Raw genomic sequence first — 24,249 nt, 5'->3', positions numbered from 1 at the left:
AGAGTATCTATTATCTCGCACAAGATCCCTGTTCTCTTTTCTATTACCTACACAAAAACGTTCTGTTGTGACGGGAGAATTCGCTTATGATTCGAGCGTGAATTAATAATCGCTCGTGAATTGAGTCCGCGCACATAATCACAATTAATCAATTTAAACACAAATCAAACCAAATCAAAAAAAAAAAATTCAACATAAATGAAAGTATATACTTGTTGAACGTCAAAAGAACTACCGCCAATTCACAAAAACTAGCCTCCGTCCTGAGAAGAATTGCCAAGAAACTCAGCGGCCATGTCTTTTTTTTTTAATATTAAATATATTAGATAAAAAAAATTATATTAGATTTTTTTTAAATATTCATTTTTACATCAGTATTATAACATAACAATTATTACAATATTGAAATGCCCGGAGCGAGCAACTCATTCCCACTTTGTGCAATCTATACTAATATTATAAAGAGGAAAGATTTGTTTGTTTGTTTCGAATAGGCTCCGAAACTACTGGACCGATTTGAAAAATTATTTTTCCATTAGAAGCCGACATTGTCTCTGATGAACATAGGCTACTTTTTAAAAAAAATTTTTTTTTTTTTTGTTTCATGTGTGTTTTAATGTTTCCGAAGCGAAGCGAGGGCGGGTCGCTAGTCTTCTAGATAATCATTGACTTTATAGTAAGCTTTATTGCACAGATGTTATTTAATAGTTTTCTTAATCCTATGTATAAGTAGGTTCTGAACATCTTGTGGGATTTTGTTGTACAGGCGCACAGACAAACACCCGAATGAATTTCGATCTTATGTAACCTACTCATCGGCACAACAAGCTTGTGTTTGTTCCTAGTATTTCTATTATGTATGTCCGACATTTTCGACACAGTTCTTAATGACGAAATCGACTATGTCACACACGCGTAATGCATTCGACTTTGGCTTTTGCGAGTTGCATACATAAATTATAACCATTTTTAAGGTTTGAATTAAACTGTAAATCGAAGTGCAAATTCAAATTCAATTTAATAATTACACTATAATATTCGCTTCAGGTGCTTCACTTCGAAGAAAACTGATTCATGTCGTCTATGCCGCGATTTTATAGTCGTTTCGACTGTATCTACAACTTTCTAGAACATTCAAGAGATGTTATAGTTAATTAGATATTCGTTTATACTATTTGACGAGAGATGGCGTTACTTGTAGAGGCATAACAATAAGTTTCGGTTCGATGGGTGATGCAGCACTTTTATAAAAAAACTAGCTGACCCGGCAGGCTTCGTTGTGCCTCAATCGATAATTTTGTTGTAAGTTGATTTGTGTAAAATAAACTTAAAACAAACAAAAGGAATTCGTCCTACAGATGTGTACCACCAAAGAAAAACAAAATTGTTATTTTTATTTAATTCCGAGTATTTTCATATTTATCTATTGCGTCTCGCAATGACAAACCAAGCATAGCTCGATCAATAGCTCGCTGAGTAAGTTTTAGTTGGTAGACTAGTCGCACGGTCAGCGTCCACGTTTCGGCTCCGTAGGTAAGCACATTAGGTAAGGACATTATATGTTTAATATAATAAATCGGTTTGAAGGGTGGGGCAACCGTTGTAACTAAACTTGAGACCTTAAACCTATATCTCAAAGTGGGTGGCGCATTTACGTTGTAGATGTCTATGGGCTCCAGTAACCAGAATGCTAGAATTGGCGAGCGACTGAAGAGCTATCCCTCTGGGAGCCGTGCTTTTTGGTCGCTCGCCAAAGCTGCAGAAGGTAACTTTCGCAGGTCTAGTCTCCCACCACTACGCAAGTCCGATGACAGTCTGGCCCATAGTGCGAAAGAGAAGGCTGACCTTCTGGTCAAACTCTTCGCCTCGAACTCGACTGTGGATGACGGGGGTGCCACACCACCGAACATCTTCCGGTGTGATAGTTCTCTGCCGGAGATCTGCTTTACACAGTGTGCAGTCAGGCGGGAACTCCGACTCCTGGACGTCCATAAGTCGAGTGGGCCAGACGGCATCCCTGCAGTGGTTCTGAAAACGTGCGCCCCTGAGCTGACGCCTGCGCTAACGCGTTTGTATCGCCTCTCTTATTGCGCTAACAGGGCTCCGTCTTCATGGAAGACCGCCCACGTCCACCCTATCCCCAAGAAGGGTGACCGGTCGGACCCATCGAGCTATAGGCCTATCGCGATAACTTCCTTGCTTTCCAAGGTGATGGAGCGAATAATTAATATACAACTCCTGAAGTATCTGGAGGATCGCCAGCTGATCAGTGACCGACAGTACGGTTTCCGTCACGGTCGCTCAGCTGGCGATCTTCTTGTATACCTTACTCACAGGTGGGCTGAAGCCTTGGAGAGCAAGGGCGAGGCTCTTGCTGTGAGCCTTGATGTCGCGAAGGCCTTCGACAGGGTCTGGCATAGGGCACTTCTGTCGAAGTTACCATCTTACGGAATCCCCGAGGGTCTCTGCAAGTGGATCGCTAGCTTTTTGGATGGGCGGTACATCACGGTCGTTGTAGACGGTGATTGTTCTGATACCATGACCATTAACGCTGGCGTTCCACAAGGTTCGGTGCTCTCCCCCACGCTTTTCATCCTGTATATCAATGACATGCTGTTTATTGATGGCATGCATTGCTATGCGGATGACAGCACGGGGGATGCGCGATATATCGGCCATCAGAGTCTCTCTCGTAGCGTGGTGCAAGAGAGACGATCAAAACTTGTGTCTGAAGTGGAGAACTCTCTGGGGCGAGTCTCCAAATGGGGTGAATTGAACTTGGTTCAATTCAACCCGTTAAAGACACAAGTTTGCGCGTTCACTGCGAAGAAGGACCCCTTTGTCATGGCGCCGCAATTCCAAGGAGTATCCCTGCAACCTTCCGAGAGTATTGGGATACTTGGGGTCGACATTTCGAGCGATGTCCAGTTTCGGAGTCATTTGGAAGGCAAAGCCAAGTTGGCGTCCAAAATGCTGGGAGTCCTCAACAGAGCGAAGCGGTACTTCACGCCTGGACAAAGGCTTTTGCTTTATAAAGCACAAGTCCGGCCTCGCGTGGAGTACTGCTCCCATCTCTGGGCCGGGGCTCCCAAATACCAGCTTCTTCCATTTGACTCCATACAGAGGAGGGCCGTTCGGATTGTCGATAATCCCATTCTCACGGAACGTTTGGAGCCTCTGGGTCTGCGGAGGGACTTCGGTTCCCTCTGTATTTTGTACCGTATGTTCCATGGGGAGTGCTCTGAGGAATTGTTCGAGATGGTACCGGCATCTCGTTTTTACCATCGCACCGCCCGCCACCGGAGTAGAGTTCATCCATACTACCTGGAGCCACTGCGGTCATCCACAGTGCGTTTCCAGAGATCTTTTTTGCCACGTACCATCCGGCTATGGAATGAGCTCCCCTCCACGGTGTTTCCCGAGCGCTATGACATGTCCTTCTTCAAACGAGGCTTGTGGAGAGTATTAAACGGTAGGCAGCGGCTTGGCTCTGCATAAGCATTAAAAAAAAATGTACCCGCTAAGCCTAAGCATTTGGACTGCGCCAGAAAGATCCAATACGACCCCTACCTTGACAGAGGTCGGTCAATTGACACATTTTGACAGGTGTCCAGTCCATATAACTGTCACTGGGCACTGAAGAAGTTGACAGGTCGATCCACGTGGTTTAGGAGACTTAGGAATGTCTGAGGTGGAATTCGGAGAATTTAGTGAGTAAGGAAAGACAATAATGAGATTAGTCTCTCTAGTAATTATTTGTGCTTGGTTGATGTTTTGGCGCTGTAAAAATGCTAATTGAATTGTTGTACCGAGAGGTCACCGACCTGACATAGAGCTGAAAATCATAAGTCTCATTCTGGTGAGCTTATAGTGGAATACATTTTAACTAGAATTTACAAATCATCAATTAAAATTTTACAAAACAAAATAATTTCTTAAAGGCTTACTCTACTCATCTTAATTTAATCAAAGAGCATTCTGGTACAAAGAACATTTTACTGGTGGTAGGACCACTTGTAAGTCCGCACGGGTAGGTACCACCACCCTGCCTGTTCCTGCGTGAAGCAGTAAAGCGTTTCGGTTTGAAGGGTAGGGCAGCCGTTGTAACTATACTGAGACTTAAGAACTCATATCTCAAAGTGGGGTGGCGGCATTTACGTTGTAGATGTCTATAAGCATTAAAATTTATGGTGATTTAAATAACATATTATTACTATGACTATTTTTTTTTTTTATGAATTTTTCATTTTAGTATAGTATATGTATAATAAGCAGATAAAACCTCTTAATCAAAATAAAAATATTTTCATAATTTTAACCAAAACTTATATTGCTCGTTATTTTTATTCCACTGAATCCCTAATCGTGAGATATATGTGATATATGTGATATGTGTATATGATTTTATATGTGAGTCGACTATTATCAAAGCCGGCAATGTGACTTTTGGACAATTATTGGTAAATCAGAAAAACGAATTATTGACTTTGTATTCCATTGGCAGTCACAAAACTCTTCTGAACGACATCTTAGATAAATAACAGGTTAAGTATTAACCTTTATTTAATGCAGGTTTTGAACCGTATTCTTTGAAGGAGACGATTATATTCAAATCAATCTGTATTGACATATCAATAACATTTTTTTGTCCAAATGCACAGATTGCCACCTTTGATAATAGACGACTCATGTGTTCCTTTAAATTAGTACGCCTACTCTACATAAGAAGTAAATAAAAAATAAAATAAAAACGTACATAAAATAATCAAAACGTATCTTATCTTTGTCGAAAAGTTATTGTTTGATAACATTCTCCTACCAATTTTGCCTACATTATAAATCTCTATTCTCTTCGTAATCGATGTGATAAAATGTTCAAGTTAAATATTTCTAATTTATTATTGGTGATATTTGCTCTGAACAATATTAGTGTTTATGGTCAAAGTAAGTCTGAATAATTATTTACGCAATGTTGAAATGTTTGTTTAAATCGATTTCATACGTCGATTACAATTTCCAATCAATTCATATACAATCAAACCATGTCATAAAAAATCTGTTCATATTAATTTGTTTGAGATTTAAAAAATATTCTGGGTCTCAAATGAGACACTTTTAAAGTACATCAGTTCCCCCATCCTTAAAACCAAAACGCATAACGGCTTCACGGCAGAAATTGGCAGAGTGATGGCGGGCTCACAAGACGCCCTACCACCAATAATTACGCAAATTATAATTTTGCGGTTTGATTTTTATTACACGATGTTATTCCTTCACCGTGAAAGTCAATCGTGAATATTTGCTAGGTACCTATTTCATTACATTTTTTTTTATGTTTGTATGATTACTGGTGGCCCGGAGGCCTTTCCAGTTTCACCAGGACATGTGGGCGAGCAAAGGCTCAGCCAGAAGAAAAAAATGTACCTACCTGCGAGATTCGACAAGCACTACCTACCCGAGTGGACTCACAGTACCAATAGAACGCATATCCGTATTTTGTTGTTGCCCTTAATACGAGCACACGGCCTACTTATCGAAATATTGTCATATTTTATTTCTTTCGTGAAGCTGTAATGCGTTTCGGTTTGAAGAGTGGGGTAGCTACTACTAGAGTACTAATAAAAAACACGTGTGCACTCGAGGACTGCCGCGGTAAAGTAGACAATAATAATTTAATATTAAAAAAATAATAAAATAAGACCACGCTATATTTATAAACATTAATAAAAGCAAAAGATTAACTGTCACACACACTCATAAGCTAGACCGTGCGAGAGACAGACATGATGCGCATGCAGTGCGACGTGACGCCGTGCGCTTATTCACAAACACTACACAAGCGCAACGTGTGAATGTGTTGAACGCTAGCTATATGGTAAGCGGCGGTGTTAGGTTTTATTTTCGTTACGTAATTTCTTGATTCGGTCGCCGCACTCAAAGCCCGCGACAAAAGCTACGCAATAGCTTAAAATTTGAGATCTGAGACCAGCCAGTCTTCTCCTGAGGGCTCTCCGCGAGCCTGGTTTGAAGAATGATATATCGTAGCATCCGGGTAATACAGTGGAAGTTGATTTCAGAACAGACACTTCGGTGTTATTAAATTCATCATTTAATGTACGGCTAATCACTCAGAAGGTACCATCATTATTTCAGTAAACAACGTGAGATTGGTCGACCACGCAGATTATATGATAACAGTAATACAGAAGACAGTAGAAGAATTTGAAAACAGGGAATGGTGTAATTTCAAACTGCCTGACGTCGTTCAGGAAATAAAGTGGGTATTTTAAGAATTTTCCGCGAATTTTTTTTTATTTCTTAGAACACGGATGCCCTTTTGTAGCATCTAACTGACCCGAACATTCTTAACGCGATCTCCAATAACACTGTGAGAAATAGAAATAAATTGCTAACGATTTAAGCAATGATATGTTAGTTTACAATCAGCGAAACAAAGTAGTATAAATAAAAAGTGCTAATTTTACTTTCCTGCCAAACTTTTTCCCTAATTCATCTTGGGTATTACTAATACTGATTACGAAAAGTTCTGTATATCGAGCTAACATGCCGCTTACTTCTGCCGCAAGATAAATCATCAGGTAGTAGATCAAATTTCGAGCCAACCTTACAATCTTGATTATGCCCTTGATGTCGTCAATTTCCAATTTACTTTGTTACACCTTATAATTGAAAAACTCAGGACTATGGTGTAGCTTTATTTATTGAAAGCAAAGAAAATTATATGTTATACGAAATCGTAATATATCAGGTGGTAATACATTATGTATACTAATATACCCAACAATTTACTGTACAAATTGACTAAATTATATGACAAAAATATCAAAGATGGCTCTTATTTCATGAATTTTAGTAGCACTTTTCTTGATGCACCAATCTCAAATTCACAGTGAAGTCATTTTCGAACAAAAAACAAAAGGAACAGTTAAGTACGCCAACGGTTTCCTGGTCTCCGTACAGCATTTGGACATAATGCAGTCGACTGTCCAACAATTTTGGAACCGTACACACCCAGGGCTGGTTGAAGTCAGGGGAAGGTTGAGGATGCACGATGTGACCGTAGGGTTTGATGTATTGGCTAGCTTGGATAGTGAGCACAGATATTCTGGAACTTATAGGCACCCAATGGTAAATTTCGACTTTACGGTAAGTCTTCTTCTTAATTTTATTATCATAGCAACGATATTACAGTTTGACTTGACTCATATTTAGATTCAAAATCGGTCGCCATTAACCCGTATTAGGGGTATGTGTTGGAGTGAGGAGTTTTGAAACGGGATAAAGCTTAGTGGGCAAGACAAGTAGTAAGCTTTTACCAAGCTCATCCATATTGATATTCACGGCTGGAAAGAATATCACAAGACATTCTCTGATGTCATAATGTTTCATATTTAAAGACTGAAGACCTTTAAATACTTACGTTCATTTCCAATAATACCTTAACAGTTATATTTAACTTATTTTGCCTCGCATATTTTTGAAAAGACCTCTCCTTATTTCAAAGTTTTCTTTTATTATTAACTTACGGTCTTTATTCTGTATTATATTAGGTACAAAAGGATTTAAATATTGATGAGTTGAACGTGAGTGTGATTGGATCGGTACCGAATAGCAATAATTTGGTGCGCTTCCTGCCCGAAGACCGCATTACTGATATTCTGAATACTGTGGTATGATGATTGCAATCATTTATTTATTTTTATTGCTTAGATGGGTGAACGAGCTCACAGCCCACCTGGTGTTAAGTGGTTACTGGAGCCCATAGACAACTACAACGTAAATGCGCCACCCACCTTGAGACATAAGTTCTAAGGTCTCAAGTATAGTTACAACGGCTGCCTCACCCTTCAAACCGAAACGCATTACTGCTTCACGGCAGAAATAGGCGGGGTGGTGGTACCTACCCGTGCGGACTCACAAGTGGTCCTACCACCAGTAATTACGCAAATTATAATTTTGCGGGTTTCATTTTTATTACACGATGTTATTCCTTCACCGTGGAAGTCAATCGTGAACATTTGTTGAGTACGTATTTCATTAGAAAAATTGGTACCCGCCCGCGGGATTCGAACGCCGGTGCATCGCTTCAACACGAACGCATCGGACGTCTTATCCTTTAGGCCACGACGACTTCAAATTGCAAAAGGAATTTGTTTTAAACGTACCTAATTGTTTTCAGTACAACAGAGCGTCATCAACGCCAGGGATTATGGACTGGGCCTTCGAAATCATTCAGCCCATAGCCGATGAAATCGTACAAAACGAAGTACAATTCCCGATCGTATGCTACAACTGTCCTGTCAGATAAATCATTGAAAACAATTTTACTTATTTTCATTTTACAATATCGCAAACAACCGCTAGGCTGCGGCTTGGCCATGGGCGACGGTAACCACTCACCATCAGGTGGGACATACGCTCGTCTGTCTACAAGGGCAATAAAAAAATTAATAAAAAAACTTTAGAGTTTTCGTTAAAAATTTTACGAAACTATATAGTCTTTTATTATCTGCCTCACAATTTACCGAGTCTTAGCTAATGTTTGTGATTTATAAAATCTATGCTTAATTAATTTCCGTCATATAGAATGCAAGGGAATTGTTCTCGGAGCCGAACAAAACTACTTAGTATTTTTAAGTTTTTAGTGAACCTCCGATTTGAGAGTATTAGAACATTAAAGTCGACCTCGCGTTTCAGTTAATTTTCAACTAGATTATGACCGAGCTTTGCTCGGTTTTTTTTTTTTGATAACGCCATCTTGTTGTGTCTTTAAAGGGGTTAGTTGTCCTCAATTAAAAAAAGTTGTATTATTATTCGCCGATAGATGTCGGGAAGAGTTGATGATTGGAAACACGAATAAAACAACATTTTCTGAAAATAAATCGTAGCTAGATCGATTTATCGCTCCTCCAATCCCCTGTATACTAAATTTTATGAAAATCGTTGGAGCCGCTTCCGAGATTCAGGTTATATATATGTATATATTAATATACAAGAATTGCTCGTTTAAAGGTATAAGATAATGATACATTGCGTGCTCTTCAAAAACAGCTTCTTTCTAGACGACCAACAACGTAATTTGTCATCGTAATTGAGAACTTTCCTTATTACCCTTTTTTTTTTTTTTTTTTAGTCAGGAGGAAATCGCCGGACTTCCGCCCTTTTCTGGGGATACTGGGCGGGGTATGTCAGAGTCGAACTGACTAAAACCTCCTGTCGCTCAACAACCAACGTCCAAACCTCGCATGAGACAGAACTCATGACAAGGCAAAGGGGGGAAAATGAAGCGTTTAGTGCGGAGCACATCTCTCCCATCACCCTCCCCCTCGGGACGCCGGACTGGCGGTCGTCGGCGCCACGACCACCAGCCCTCTCGGTTGGCAGACTGTCCGAAGCCCGCCTAGAAGGCGCCGGTTAGAGTGGGTTACCCTACGGAATACCCCGCTGGGCCAGAACCAGCGTGGGTCGAGGATAGCCGGCCTTCCATCACCCGGATGCTCTTGCGTAAAACGCGTGCAGAGCAGCTTGCACGTCGTCTTCTTAGGCCCCCTCGCCGGTCCCCAGACCGACATTTGAGGGGACCCGAAACACTTAGAGGGCCAGGGCTTGGGCGAGATCCGCCTCCCTGGCCCCCGCTCGACGGCGGCGGGATTGTGCGTCTCTCACGCGCCCCGCCGCCTCCTTCTGCGAGATGGTGCACTCGCAGAAGTCGAGCATCGCCTTCCACGACTCGTCGTCGCCGAGCATCGATGCCACAACACTCGGCAACGACAAGTCGGTTCCTATTTTTGCGACGAGGACACGGCGCCACCCCTCCCATGCGGGGCAGGCGACGAGCGTATGCTCTGCCGTGTCCACGTCGCAACCACAATGGTTTCCTTATTACCCTTATTTTAATAATTGTTACAGAAAATCATCACAAAAAGTTAAATTTCTTTGTGTATACCACTGAATTGTTTTAATAATTTACAGAATCACCTTTCATGATGACCTTTCTATGATTTTACTTTTAATCTTTTTTCTATCGATCATTACGTGTTAATATTACATTACTATCAGAATACTTTGATAAGGTATCGTAATAAATTGATTGAAGGAGCACGGAGATTTGTTTTTAAAATTAATTAATTATAATTCAAATTGAATTATTATTTGATTAATACAAAATGATTTCTAGTTTAGTGCTAATACTGGCTTTGTCGTATGCTTCCGGGCAAAACAATCTAGGTGAGTTTTCCATTGCTTCCTTTTTGATACAAAATACAAAGATTTTTTAAGCTATACTTTTAGGTATTTCATAAATTTATTGGACGTAGATAATTTATATGGCTGTGAACAATAGAGCTGAGGCTCCTTTGTTTTTCTAGACGTTTCCTACGTAACTTTTTGCAAAGTCTAAAGCGTAAACATACAAAAACTCTGAAATAAATGTAACCAAATACAAATATTTTGGTTGGCTTTTATGTTTTTAAATTGTAACTTCTTTAGCTCTATTAAGTATGATTTGAAATTCGATTAATCGAAAATGACACGGCTCAATGAAACAGAAATGTCAAACGAAAAACGACTCTAAAACGAGACAAATATACTTCTATAAGTTTTAGCCTGCAAGAGAATGAGTATGTATTAATATTTGAACATAATTTCTGTTTTTAATTTTATTTGTCTATCGGCAATGGGTAGACAAGCAACCGCTCATCTAGTACAAATAGTTATCGGAGGTCATCTATACTAATCTATACTAATATTATAAAGAGGAAAGATTTGTTTGTTTGTTTGTTTCGAATAGGCTCCGAAACTACTGGACCGATTTGAAAAATTCTTTTTCCATTAGAAGCCGACATTGTCCCTGATGAACATAGGCTACTTTTTAAAATAAAAAAAATATTTTATTTTTTTGGTTTCATGTGTGTTTTAATGTTTCCGAAGCGAAGCGAGGGCGGGTCGCTAGTGGATAAATATCTATAGTCGTTGCAAAGTACGAGCGCGCGTGGCCTTTATTTGTAGTTGTAATCGTAAATATACATTTTCGTTAGTGTGAGTACCCGACGAAGCAGTCAGTAGCGAGTGAGCCATTGCTCGAGCTACATGTACTTATTATTTCCACATCGCTACTGTTTACGAAGTACGGTTGATTAGTTAATAATAACGATGTGGTTAGTTTTTATTTTGACACTACATATTTATTTTATTTTGACCTAATAAGTAATTTTTTAATTTGCTTAAATCATAAAAGTGGGTGAAATCGATAACTTGAATTAATGAAGTTTTGGTTACTAATTGTACGTGCTCTCACACCTACATTCACGCGTATAGAGATTGATCACTCACACAATTAGGGGCGGCGCGCATTCCTACTTTGCAGCAATTGTACTATCCTATAAATCCCATCATTGCAAGAGGAGCGCATGAAATATTTAGGACAGAAATACTCTCTACTAATAAAAGCATTAGGCTTAACACGACTGAATACGACTATCAAGAGTTTCCATCGAATAATTTCAATCAAATCTGTTGCTGTAGCTAAAAAAAGCGATTTGTAGCTAAAATAAGTGCTAACAGTTATCTGTTTTGTTACAATTACTTCTAACTGTTTAACTTTTCACGAGGTTGACCCGCGACTTGCTAAATGGCGCGGGAATCCGCCGGATGCGGTTGGCGCAAAACCTGTCATTGTGGCGAAACTTGGAACGTTGTGGGAGGCATAAGTTCAGCAGTGAGCCTCTGTGCGCTGATGATTATGCTTAAGTTTTGAAATTGAAGTATCATCACTCTATTTTTAATACAGCTGACATTTGGCAAGTAATCGCCCAAGTGAATGTGATAGATTTGTTTCTTTATGTGATTTTGAATCTTATGACAATTTACATTAAATTGAAAATAAAACTACGTCCTAGTTGTCGACACCAGGGCGAGAGTGCAGCATCACACAGAATACTACACAAAACTTATTCAAGAGCTAGTTTATGAGTTGGAAAAACGTGGTTTCTGCAATTTGAAATTAAATGACGTCATTATAGAACATAAGTAAGTATTATTTTATTTGCCGATGTTTATAATGTCATATGCCGACTATTACTGCTTACATAATCGATAATGAAGTTTTTTAACAAATAATTTTAACAAGAAAACTAACTTTATGAAAACTAACTTTAAACTAACATTATAAAATAAAATGAGTATTTGAGACAATGTATGTAGTCGAAGTAAATTAAATATTCGTTAGTTTGATAACTCAAAAACTTATTGTTCAGATCCTTATTTCTTGATTTAAATTATTACTGGTGGTAGGACCTCTTGTGAGTCCGTACGGGTAGGTACCACCGCCCCGCCTATTTCTGCCGTGAAGCAGTAATGCGTTTCGGCTTGAAGGGTGAGACAGCCGTTGTAACTACACTGAGACCTTAGAACTTATATCTCAAGGTGTGTGGAGCATTTAAGTTGTAGATGTCTATGGGTTCCAGTAACCACTTAACACCAGGTGGGCTGTGAGTTCGTCCACACATCTAGGCAATAAAAAAATTATAATAATAATTACATGACATGAAATTACACATGGGAAACGGCAGTTATCAAATGAAAAAAAAAGAATCATCAAAATGAATGTACCTGGAAAAAAGTTATGTTTCAAGTTTCTTCAATCAAATTGAGAACGTCCTCCTATTATGAAGTCAGTTTTAGAAGAAGTCAGTACTGGTGGTTTGTGAGTCCGCACGGGTAGGTACCACCACCCCGCCTATTTCTGCCGTGAAGCAGTAATGCGTTTCGGTTTGAAGAGCGGGGCAGCCGTTGTAACTATACTGAGACCATAAACTTATATCTCAAGATTGGTGGCGCATTTACGTTGTAGATGTCTATGGGCTGCGGTAACCACTTAACACCACGTGGGCTGTGAGCTCGTCCACCCATCTAAGCAATAAAAAAAAGTAAAAAAATTATGTCTAGTAATTTCTTACGTCTTCGCGTGTCATAATAATAAAATTAATAAAATTAAAACAACTTTTACGGCTTAACCACGCGTTTACTACATCTATTTTATTTCTCTTATTTCCTATACCCGGCTAAGCTTGGCACGGAGCTATATTTTATCTGTGCTACAGCACTATTTAAACACATCAAACAACAATCGATTTCAGTGAACAACTCTACAACTTCCTGGTATCTGGAAACGCGACTTACACTAACGGGTTTCTAGTGTCCATAGAGAAGATAGATGTCACGAATATGGAACAGAGAGTCACCAGGGATATTGTGAGCGGGGCGAGCGTTCCTAGGGCGTTAGTTCGCGGAAGATTGAATTTAAGGGATGTGAAAGTTGGCTTCGATGTTGATGCGCACATCAATGATGAACTTAGGCACTATACCGGAGCTTTTACACACATACTAGTCCAATACGAATTGAATGTAAGTAAAGCTATCTATGATCCCACTTTTTTTGTGGAAATAAACGCTTCTGTAGAACTATCGTCCTCGAAAATCAAACCTATTATAATAAACTTATTGGAGGAAGTGAGAAGATGAAAGGGCTTAGTTTCCACAGCCGTTAGTTAGTATGTGTTCTGGTTGGAAAGGTGGCACTGTACTACACAATTGAGGCTCATATCTAAAGATGGATGGTGATGACATCAATGAACCCCGGTAAATAATTACCAATAACTAAGTAACCAAAAATGTGTATAGAAATGCATTGCGTCCAATCCGATTGGCAATTGAAATTCATGCATTCGAACAGTAAACAGTCACCGTCGCTCTAAGCACTTCATTTCCGATCCTGCCGATCCACTATCGGTACCTCAAGCATCGGTCACCGTTCACGTCGAACCCGTCACTTACGACGAAGGGCTCGGCGAACAAATTAACCCTTAGACACAGCCTAGTTTTCCGCCGGATCTTCTGAGTGGGGCGCGTCACCGATCCAGTGGTTGATTCTGCTAAGCACTGCTCTTGCTAGGGCTAGTGTTAGCAACGCCCTCAAATTAGAACCCCGTGAGCTCACCTACTGGTTTGGCGAAGCTGGCCTAATAACTCGAGGTTACTAGCATTGAAGAGAAAAAAAAAACATAAATGACATAAATATATCTGTAACTCGCAGTGACTCTTTCGTTATCATGGCATTTTTAACGATAGAACAGACGAGCCCGCCTTTGACATTCAGGATATCAGAATACATTTACGCCACAACGTAAATTCCACCACCTTTGAGAAATAATATTATCTTCAGGTCCACAAGAATTTGGTGTCTGGGGAACTTCATACTTCTATGAGGCTGTTGAGTCTGATGCCCAGTGCTACAGTCCGGATGGACTACATGCCAACGGACAGCATCACCGAAGCATTGTCGAGACGTGTAAGTTCTCTTCGATAATCCACGCAAAAAGGAGGTTCTTGTAGAAAGAAAAGATGAAGGTGTTTTAATTTGAAGCTAAAGAGAAAATGCACTATACCGGTTGATGTGCAAAAAAAGTTTCCGAAAACAAAGACGGCGCTACCGATCCTTTTTTTTTCGGGCCGGGCACCGAATGTCCTACGAGGTCCCCGCGCGTCCCCTAAGCCCTAAGTATGTGGGACTGATCCGCGATTGCGAATCCGCGGGCCCAAGGATATGCGATACCGATCCCTTTTTTTCGGGCCGGGGACTGAATGTCCTACGAGGTCCCCGTACGCCCCCTAAGCCCTAAGTATGTGGGACTGATCCGCGACTGCGAAACCGCGGGCCCAAGGATGTGCGCTACCGGTCCCTTTCTTTTCGGGCCGAGGACCGAATGTCCTACGAGGTTCCCGCGCGCCCCCTAAGCCCTCTAAGTATGTGGAACTGGTCCGCGTCAAGCGAGATGCGTCAGTATAGTGTCTCAGAGGAATATGAAGTTTTTTGGGATAGCCTATGTTACTCTCTTAACAAACTTCTGAGCCTGCACGAGTAGTACTAATACCACCCTGCCTATTTTTACCATGAATCAGTAATGCGTTTCGGTTTGAATGGTGGCACACATTGTACTGTAAAAACAGAGATTTAGGACTCATTTCTCAAGATGGGCGGCGGTATTAGCGTTGTTGATGTCTATGAGCTCCGACGACCACTTAACACCAGGTGGGCCGTGAGTACGTCCACCTAGCTTAGCTAATAATAAAAAAAAAAACAGTATGACTTTTAAAGAGAGTATAGACACGTAATAACACCAATACTCGTAGTAAAAAAATCAAAAAGTACTAATAAGCGTAGTTTACTGTCGTTTCGGCTTCGGAGTCCGTCTTCCTCCACCCTGTCTACAGTAATAAAGTCGATTTATTATAGCTTATTGATTTATTATTGCAATAAATAACTATAACGTTGGCATTTTGAGACACGATACTCCAATTCTGTCGAACATTGTTCTTACCGCGAGTTTTTTAACGTTCTCGATAATGTAAAAGTTAACTCAAATCTGTGTGTAGTCGGAAAGTTTGCCTACGTTTGCCGATAGGGGCGCTTTTCCAACTACATACAATCTTTTTTTTTTTTCGGGCCGATCTGCACACGTACATAATAATTTCGTCTTCTCGCACTAAAACTGTATAATTTCAAAACCTACTAATTTTACAGGAGAGTGTCTTAAAGGTTTAACATGTCATTGTGATATTTTTAATATTAATCATCTTTGCAACATTTATTTTTTATTTTTTACCAGTTACATTATCTGTCTTTTAAAGTAAGATAAGATTATGTATTAATTTGTTAATAGTAGTCGAAACATAGGTAAACTAAAAAAAAAAAACTAAACTACGCTCTTTTGACAGTATTTATGAGAAAAATACTGGTTATACCAAATGATTCCGCATATTAACTAAATTTCGAATATTTTTGGAAATTGTACACTTTGAATGCGAAAAAGACGATTTGTGTTTATCGAATTTTCAGTTCGTACCAAGCATGAACAGGAATAGCGCTGACAATTGGGGAACATATTTCGCTTCGATATTGTTGGAGAAGGCGAAAACTAAAATACCGTTCCCAAATGTTTGCTTTAATTGTTAAATCATAAGTACAGTTTCATATAAATATATAAAGGAATAAATGATACGAAAAGTACACAAAACCTAGTGTTTTTATTGTTCCTTTAAAATAGTCTTAACTATACTAATTTAAAAATCTACACTGGTTTTTACGAATGTTCCGTTATAACTACTGAACCATGAATCCGATTGACTTGAGACTTGGTATCCATGTAGAAAATAGATACAATGTACATAATGGATAGGCTAATATTTATATGAGTGTTGGACTCCCTACACCAGTTGCGGGGACGTTAATGATGAGAATCTTTGTGGGGGTGAGAAATAATAATCTTAATTTTAAATACCCAGCGAAGCGGACGGGTACAGCTAGTCTCCTATAAAGATAAATTTACACCGACATAATAAGACTGGCTGGCAAAAACTATCGTGTGAGGCCGTATAGAAAAAGGCCCGATTTTTGCTTGTGCCGACATCACGGATCGTTGATAACTCTGAATTTACGGAGAAAGTTAGTGCTCAGATTTCTGTATCAGTATCTTCCATTAGGAGTGCTCAGAAATGGTCCCAAGATTCTCGTTTACAATTGCAGTACCTGTTATTGGTGCAGCGTTCATTTCTGCAACTTCTTCAACTGTGTGTTTTACGTCATCGTTTTTAAAACGCATTATCTGGCTTTGAAATGAGCTCCCTCCGTAGCGTTTCCCGAGCTAGGTATAGCACGACCTTCTTCAAAATAAATTTGATAAGAGTACTCAGCGGTAGGAAGCGGCTTGATTGTGTTCCTGACTTTGCTATTCTCAATGAGAGACGGTAACAGCTTTGCATAAAGTGGGCTTTTGGCCCGTATTATGGAAATTTAAAATCAGGGATCCAATAACCACTTAAATCAGATTGGCGGTGAGGTAAGTACCCGAAAATACTTTAACTGTAATAATATATTTGAAACTTTTTTTTTGCACCTAAGCTGTCAGCCTTAGAGGCTATGCCAATGTCATCAAGCGATTAGGTGAGTACACGATGCTCTAACCTGAGGACGTTGCTAATACTAACCCTAGCAAGAGCCGTGCTTCGCAGAATCTATCACCGGAACGAAAATGCGACCCACTGAGAAAACCCGGTGAGAAACTCAGTTGGCTGTGTCTGTGGGTTAATTTAGTCGCAAGCGTCGGGTTCGGCAAGGACGGTGACCGGTGCTTGAGGTATCTAAAAGCACCGTTAGTGGATCGGAAGGATCCGAGATGACGTGTAGTTAAACACTAAGTAATCTGTATACTAAACTCTGTTATTTATCGACATAGATGCTCACAAAATGATGTAATTAAAATATGTGTACGCTTGAAAAGTAATGGATTACATTAGATGAGACAAAACATATTTAGGTGCCATTTTTTCTAAATAATAAACCTAGCCTTTCTAGGTGATGATTAAAATAGCACATTCATTAGATTTATTTCTCCTTATGTTTCGTTATTTGAGCAATCTCGTAAACGAAATATATTGAAACTCGCGATTAGCAAGTAGCAAATAAATACGACAAATTCTAACTACTGGTGGTAGGACCTCTTGTGAGTCCGCACGGGTAGGTACCACCAACCTTTTTTTTTTTTTTTTTTCCGCTGTCTGCTCACAACACCATGCAGATCGTTGAGTCTCACATACCCCGCGCGCCCCTTTTGCGCGGGGACCTCGTAGGAGGTTCGGCCCTCTACCCGAAAAAAAAAAAAAAAAAACCACCACCCTGCCTATTTCTGCCGCGAAGCAGGGATGCGTTTCGGTTTGAAGGCTGGGGCAGCCGTTGTAACTATACTGAGACCTTAGAACTTATATCTCAAGGTGGGTGGCGCATTTACGTTGTAGATGTATATGGGCTCCAGTAAGCACTTAACACCAGGTGGACTGTGAGCTCGTCCACCCATCTAACTAAACAATAGAAAAAAAAAATCCTAGAGCCTTCATCTCCTCGCTTTGGTTTCCTCAATACTTAGGGTCGTGACCACTTTCATAGTCTCTTTCAAAAACTTACCTAAGTCCTCAATAAAATTCTGATGGTCGTCAGGCTATATTTCAACTTTCATTCTAAAAACTTATCGGACAATTTTAAAAAAAATTATAGATGTATACATTATTTTCTATTAATAATTTTATATTAATTTTTATTTATTTTATTGATTTAGTATTCCTTCTGGTTTCAATAGGCAATAACGAAAAGAAATGTGTTCACCCTGTTTTTTCCAACTCCTAAAACCGTCACTAGAGAGCGCTGTAATACGCAAATCCGTTGTCATGATACCCTTGTCATAAGTGACACGGTATCCGAAGATTATTGATTTTATTCATAGATTATACACTTAATATGATTTTATTGAATATACGAGTTTTCTAATCCAAGTTTATTTTCATAATCATCCCTCGGAAAGCCGAACATGGTCCAATACGAGCCGGATAAGAAAACAACTAATGATAAACAATAATTATAAGTGTAAAAGAACGTTACAAACCGTAATTAACACAAAACTATTTCGTTGCTAAGTACTAGTGAATGTGAAGAATGGGCCCGGAAAGTTATATTAAATTACAAACCGATGTTCAAAATAAGATATTTAAGGCACAGGTTAATTTCAAAAAGTCACCTGCGTCTAGAATAACAAGGGAATATATCGAAACGAGATTGCAATTATTGGAACAACACTGGTTAAAGTTTGAAGAAAATCACCAGAATGTTATATTGGGATGCGAAAATAACGATTATAGCTACTTTAAAGACGATGTTTACACCATGGTTGAGGATAAATACATTGAGCATAAGATAGAATTGAAACAAGCATTATCGCAATTTTTCCCGGTCGCTCAATTAAATGCGAACACCTCAATGAATAACGGAAATAATAACGGATTATCTGAATCCATGAGTGTTAAACTTCCGAAAATTGTACTACCATTATTTTCGGGTAAATATATGGAGTGGCCAACATTTCACGACTTATTTGAATCGCTCATCCACAATAATAGTGCGCTCGCTAATGTGCAGAAATTATACTATCTGAAAAGTCATTTACAAGGAGAGGCTGAGCAGCTATTGCGGCATATTGCTATTACAGATTCAAACTACGAACAATGTTGGCTACAATTAAACAAAAGGTACAATAACAAACGTTATATCGCGAACTGCATTCTGGCCAGGCTGGTGGGCCAAAGGGCTTTACCTTCAGAGTCATCCAACGGTGTCAAACAAATACTCGATACGACAAATGATTCCTTGCACGCTTTATCTAATCTTGGTATACCTGTATCGACATGGGACATCCTGATTATATATCTCATCACAATAAAATTGGATAATGAATCCCGGAAACAATGGGAACAAAAACTAAGCGAACAGGCTGATCGATTACCTACACTAAGCGAGTTCCAATCATTCCTGGAATCAAGATATCGAGCACTCGAGTTTTTAGAACCAAACCAAAGAATAGAGTCTAGAGGCAAAGATGTAGTGTATAAACCCAAGGTGTTCAGCGTGACGACGTCTGTATTCTGCCCATTCTGTTCGGAAGATCACTTGCTTTATCAATGCGAGAAATTTGTACAAGAAGCCATCGAGAATCGCCGGGAGTTCATCCAGAAGAGAAAACTGTGTTTCAATTGCTTCGGAGCTAACCATTCGGTAACACAGTGCAAACGACGCATGGCTTGTCGGTGCTGTGGCCGACGTCATCACTCGCTGCTGCACCAGGAAGGCGACACTTACAATCCGGCCCTAGCGGGCCCTAGTCAGCCCACTAATCAACAGCGGGAACCAGCACAAGAACCGCAGGCGGCGGATCACGTGGAGCGTGTTGTCAGCCATTTTTCTAACAGTGAAATGAGATCAAGTAGTCAAGTAATGTTAGCTACCGCATTAGTTAATGTATCAAGCAAGGGTATGTATCAAACACTTAGGGCATTGTTGGATCAGGGCTCTCAAGCCTCGTTTATTACTGAACACGCAGTTCAACTTTTGCAGCTTCGAAGGTTGCCAGTTCGAAGTACCGTATCTGGTTTAGGAGGAGACAAATCTAGTATTCAAGTAAAACATATGGTTCAATTTAAAGTACAGTCCACATATAACTCTTTTAGCTATCCCGTTCAAGCCTATGTTTTAAACTGCCTAACATCCACTCTTCCTTCACAGCAAATTCAATTTCAGGATTGGCCGGAATTGTTGCAATTGCAGATGGCTGATCCAGGATATGGTACACCAAGCAATATAGATCTTCTACTGGGCGCTGATGTGTATGGTCAGGTTTTGTCAGAAGGTATATTGAGAAATCCACCTGGAACCTTGACAGCTCAAAATACACAGCTGGGATGGATCCTGTCGGGACGAGTTCAGGTTAGTGGGGATACTCCTTGCATTATTAGCGCACATACCCATGATAACTCAATCAATGATTTGCTGCGTCAGTTCTGGGAGATTGAAACTGACCAGCCTCATCCACTTTTATCCAAGGAAGAAGAATCCTGTGAAAGATACTTTGAATCCACTACAACTAGGGACAGTTCGGGTCGTTATGTTGTAGGTCTTCCTTTTCGTGACAACAATCCAACTTGTCAATATGGTCGCTCGCGAACAATTGCATTGAAACGATTCCATTTGCTCGAGAAGAAACTTGAAAAGAATCCAGTCTTGAAGCAAGAATACTCCAAGGTAATAAATGAATACCTGGCTATGAATCATATGGAAGTAATTAATGACAAACAAGAAGCTGCTAAGCCAGGATGCGTTTATCTACCTCATCATGCAGTTGTTCGCGAGGACAAAAGTACAACGAAGGTCCGCGTTGTTTTCGACGCTTCGTGTAAGGGTACCAGCGGCAAGTCACTGAACGATGATTTGTTGGTAGGTCCAAGGCTTCAACCAGAGTTACGACACATAATTATGAAATGGCGTACTTATCCTATATGTTTCGCAGCGGACATAGTTAAGATGTACCGAATGGTCAAGGTCGTACCAGAGCATACTGACTTCCAGCGACTACTGTGGAGAGAGAATCCTAGTGAAGAAGTCAAGGACTGTAGGCTGTTAAGAGTTACTTTTGGTGTTTCGTCGGCCCCATATCTAGCAGTTAAGAGTTTGCAACAAGTGGCAAAGGACGAACGCAGCACCGGTGAGTATCCATTGGCTGTAGACAGGGTGATGAACTCTTTCTATGTTGATGATTTTTTGTCAGGGTGTGAAACAGAAGACGAAGCAGTTGCCATATACCACCAAATGGTTAGTCTACTAGGTAAAGGAGGGTTCCAGCTGCAGAAATGGGCGAGCAACAGTCTGAAGTTATTGGAAGAGATAAAGCCGCAGCGTCCTGACGCTCAGAAAGATATTAAAATTGATGATACTGTTAAGATTTTAGGACTCAACTGGAATATTCAATCTGATTCTTTCAAATATACTGTGAACTTACCTCCCCAGAAGCTGCCAATCACCAAACGGGTAATTTTGTCCGATATATCACGCTTATTTGATCCTTTAGGGTGGATTGCACCTGTTATAATACAGGCAAAAATATACATGCAGAAACTATGGCTGTCAGGTCTTTCTTGGGATCAGGAAGTTACGTCGAACCTGCTGGATGAGTGGATTTCGTTTCGCGACAACTTACCTGCTCTCAACCAAGTCACGGTGCCCAGGTGGGTCAATAAGAGTAAGGATACAAGTTACCTTGAGCTGCACGGGTTTTCCGACGCATCCAATGACGCATACTCAGCGGTAGTCTACCTTCGGGCGACTGATCATTATGGCAACGTTAGGGTAAGTCTAATTGCGGCTCGTACTAAGGTATCTCCTATCAAGCAAATATCCATTCCTCGCCTGGAGCTTTGCGGAGCAGTGTTGGTTGCAAGGCTCTTGTCTGAGGTCTCGGGCATTCTGCCTATTCCTGCATCGCAGATACACGCTTGGACTGACTCCACCATCGTTCTGGCTTGGCTGAAGGGACAGCCAAATCGATGGAAGACCTTCGTCGCAAATCGAGTGACTGAAATCCTGACAGTTTTAAACAACGACCAATGGTCGCATGTGGAGTCATGCCAGAATCCAGCCGACTGTGCATCCCGAGGGCTGGCTCCACAAGAATTTATCCACTGTGAACTCTGGTTCCATGGCCCTGCGTTTTTAAGAGAATCCACGTATGTATCGCCAACGGTAAACATATCGACTGATTTAGAAGCCAAGCCGTTGAAGTCTCATCACCTAACCATTTCCGAAGTAGCTGGGTCAGATCTTCAAACATGGACGAAGTATTCATCTTTATCAAAAACGGTTAGAGTGGTCGCGTTTTGCATTCGATTTATTAATAAATTAAGGTCAAAGCGATATCCTTCTTACTTGACGGCTTCCGAATTAGATCATGCATTAAAGATAGGAATTAAGGTTTGTCAGACTCAGGCCTTTTCTAAAGATATTGAGCAAATAAATAAAACTAATTCAGTCAAACGCAAGAGCAATTTATGCTCTTTAAGCCCATTCCTGGATAAAGATGGAATTTTAAGAGTTCGGGGTCGCATCCAACAAAGCCAAGCTAACTATAATGTTAAACATCCAATTATTTTACCGCGAGATCATCATTTATCCAAATTGGTAGTTCAGGATGCCCACGAAAAAACTTTACATGGTGGTCATCAGTTAGTTCTAACGTACCTAAAATCGAAGTATTTTATCATAAATGCTAAGAGCCTAGTAAGACAACATATTAATAAATGCGTTAGATGTTTGCGTTATAAGACCGAAAATTCACATCCCTTCATGGGAGAGCTGCCAAGCTCCAGAGTTACTATTGCTCGACCATTCTATCGAAGCGGTGTCGACTACGCCGGTCCTATTAACATCAGGTTGTCTAAGGGCAGAGGTTGTCGTTCCTACAAAGGTTATATCGCGTTATTTGTTTGTATGGTCACGCGTTGCATTCACCTCGAAGCTGTGAGCTCTCTTAGTACAGACGCATTTTTGGCAGCGTTTCGTCGGTTCACTTCACGTCGTGGCCACTGTAGTGAAGTGTGGAGCGACAACGGCACAAATTTTGTTGGGGCCTCTAAAGAGTTGCGCGTTCTATTCCAGGAACAGAAATCAGGAATCATGAGTGAAATAGCAGAAACACTTGCTCTCACTAACACCGAGTGGCACTTCATACCCCCCACGCCCCAAACTTCGGCGGGCTGTGGGAGGCGGGGGTAAAATCGACCAAATACCATCTAAAACGGGTTTTAGACGGCACAATGTTAACATTCGAGGAGCTAACAACGGTTTTAACACAGGTCGAAGCATGTTTAAATTCCAGGCCTTTATATAGGTTGCCATCATGCCATGAGGACGCGGCTCCTCTCACGCCTGGCCATTTCCTTATAGGTGAAGCGTTGGTGACAGCCCCTGATCGGCATTACGAAGATGCCAAGGTAAGTCCATTGCATCGGTGGCAGTTAATACAAAAAATGACTCAACAGTTCTGGCGTAAGTGGTCTGCCGAGTATCTCACGACTCTAAATCAGAGATATAAGTGGACTAAAACTACACCAGAACCCCAAATAGGTGACGTTGTTCTTGTTAAGGAAGATGGTCTCCCTCCTTCAAAATGGTTATTGGTTTGATAGAGGAGAAGCACACTGGTCCAGACAATGTCACAAGGGTGGTTACTATCAAATGTAAGAAATCTAAAATTGTAAGACCAGTCTCCAAACTTTGCATTTTGCCTATCGCTTCTTAACATTACTTACCTGAATAACTGTGGATATTTCATGCAATGTATGTAACTTAAATCCAATCCAAATCCAAAGATAGGATGCATCAGCTATTAAGTATTTTGTTATTGTTTAGTTGTAAGTACGAACTGTTTAAAAGCAACCCTTGACTGAACTTTGTCGTTATTATGGTTTCTTTAATGTGATAGTTTATATTTAGTTCATGTTGAGCAGTTCTTTATTGATTACTATTAGGTTAAGATGTTACGGTTTCATGGAAATGTTAATTGTACATGTAAAATTTGATGGCCTCATTGTTGGCTATGAACTTTTGTAGTTCATGGTGGGCGGAATGTTCACCCTGTTTTTTCCAACTCCTAAAACCGTCACTAGAGAGCGCTGTAATACGCAAATCCGTTGTCATGATACCCTTGTCATAAGTGACACGGTATCCGAAGATTATTGATTTTATTGAATATACGAGTTTTCTAATCCAAGTTTATTTTCATAATCATCCCTCGGAAAGCC

General features: G+C 40.2%; 3 protein-coding genes across 3 annotated transcripts; all 3 read left to right on the top strand.

Annotated features, from left to right (window-relative positions):
* The first annotated feature begins 4,810 nt into the window (after positions 1–4,810).
* Positions 4,811–8,343, top strand: LOC114251485 (uncharacterized). Its single transcript, XM_028185769.2, has 5 exons — positions 4,811–4,944; positions 6,154–6,277; positions 6,912–7,167; positions 7,572–7,691; positions 8,201–8,343. The coding sequence occupies exons 1-5, from the start codon at positions 4,872–4,874 to the stop codon at positions 8,327–8,329; spliced, it is 702 nt and encodes a 233-aa protein (XP_028041570.2). The 5' UTR covers positions 4,811–4,871; the 3' UTR covers positions 8,330–8,343.
* Positions 8,344–10,088: 1,745 nt separating this feature from the next.
* Positions 10,089–16,076, top strand: LOC114251484 (uncharacterized). The gene is made up of 5 exons (XM_028185768.2): positions 10,089–10,248; positions 11,919–12,048; positions 13,158–13,425; positions 14,243–14,368; positions 15,917–16,076. Exons 1-5 carry the CDS (start codon positions 10,188–10,190, stop codon positions 16,031–16,033), a joined length of 702 nt encoding a protein of 233 aa, XP_028041569.2. The 5' UTR covers positions 10,089–10,187; the 3' UTR covers positions 16,034–16,076.
* A 4,591-nt stretch (positions 16,077–20,667) lies between these two features.
* On the top strand, positions 20,668–24,247 carry LOC114251976 (uncharacterized). The gene is made up of 3 exons (XM_089738352.1): positions 20,668–21,158; positions 21,461–21,481; positions 21,582–24,247. Exons 1-3 carry the CDS (start codon positions 20,720–20,722, stop codon positions 23,219–23,221), a joined length of 2,100 nt encoding a protein of 699 aa, XP_089594478.1. The 5' UTR covers positions 20,668–20,719; the 3' UTR covers positions 23,222–24,247.
* The last annotated feature ends 2 nt before the right edge of the window (positions 24,248–24,249 follow it).

The sequence above is a fragment of the Bombyx mandarina genome, chromosome 25 (genome assembly GCF_030267445.1).
Source record: "Bombyx mandarina strain Sakado chromosome 25, ASM3026744v2".
Taxonomy (NCBI): Eukaryota; Metazoa; Arthropoda; class Insecta; order Lepidoptera; family Bombycidae; genus Bombyx; species Bombyx mandarina.
This window is presented reverse-complemented; position numbering and strand designations above follow the sequence as displayed.

Coding starts and splice junctions, on each gene's coding strand:
- LOC114251485 (XM_028185769.2), top strand. CDS start 4,872: ATGTTCAAGTTAAATATTTCTAATTTATTATTGGTGATATTTGCTCTG. Junction 6,278..6,911: donor GACGTCGTTCAGGAAATAAA/GTGGGTATTTTA, acceptor TCAAATTCACAG/TGAAGTCATTTTCGAACAAA. Junction 7,168..7,571: donor TGGTAAATTTCGACTTTACG/GTAAGTCTTCTT, acceptor GTATTATATTAG/GTACAAAAGGATTTAAATAT.
- LOC114251484 (XM_028185768.2), top strand. CDS start 10,188: ATGATTTCTAGTTTAGTGCTAATACTGGCTTTGTCGTATGCTTCCGGG. Junction 10,249..11,918: donor TTCCGGGCAAAACAATCTAG/GTGAGTTTTCCA, acceptor ACTACGTCCTAG/TTGTCGACACCAGGGCGAGA. Junction 12,049..13,157: donor GACGTCATTATAGAACATAA/GTAAGTATTATT, acceptor AATCGATTTCAG/TGAACAACTCTACAACTTCC.
- LOC114251976 (XM_089738352.1), top strand. CDS start 20,720: ATGAATCATATGGAAGTAATTAATGACAAACAAGAAGCTGCTAAGCCA. Junction 21,159..21,460: donor AAAGGACGAACGCAGCACCG/GTGAGTATCCAT, acceptor TTACCTCCCCAG/AAGCTGCCAATCACCAAACG. Junction 21,482..21,581: donor AGCTGCCAATCACCAAACGG/GTAATTTTGTCC, acceptor TATGGCTGTCAG/GTCTTTCTTGGGATCAGGAA.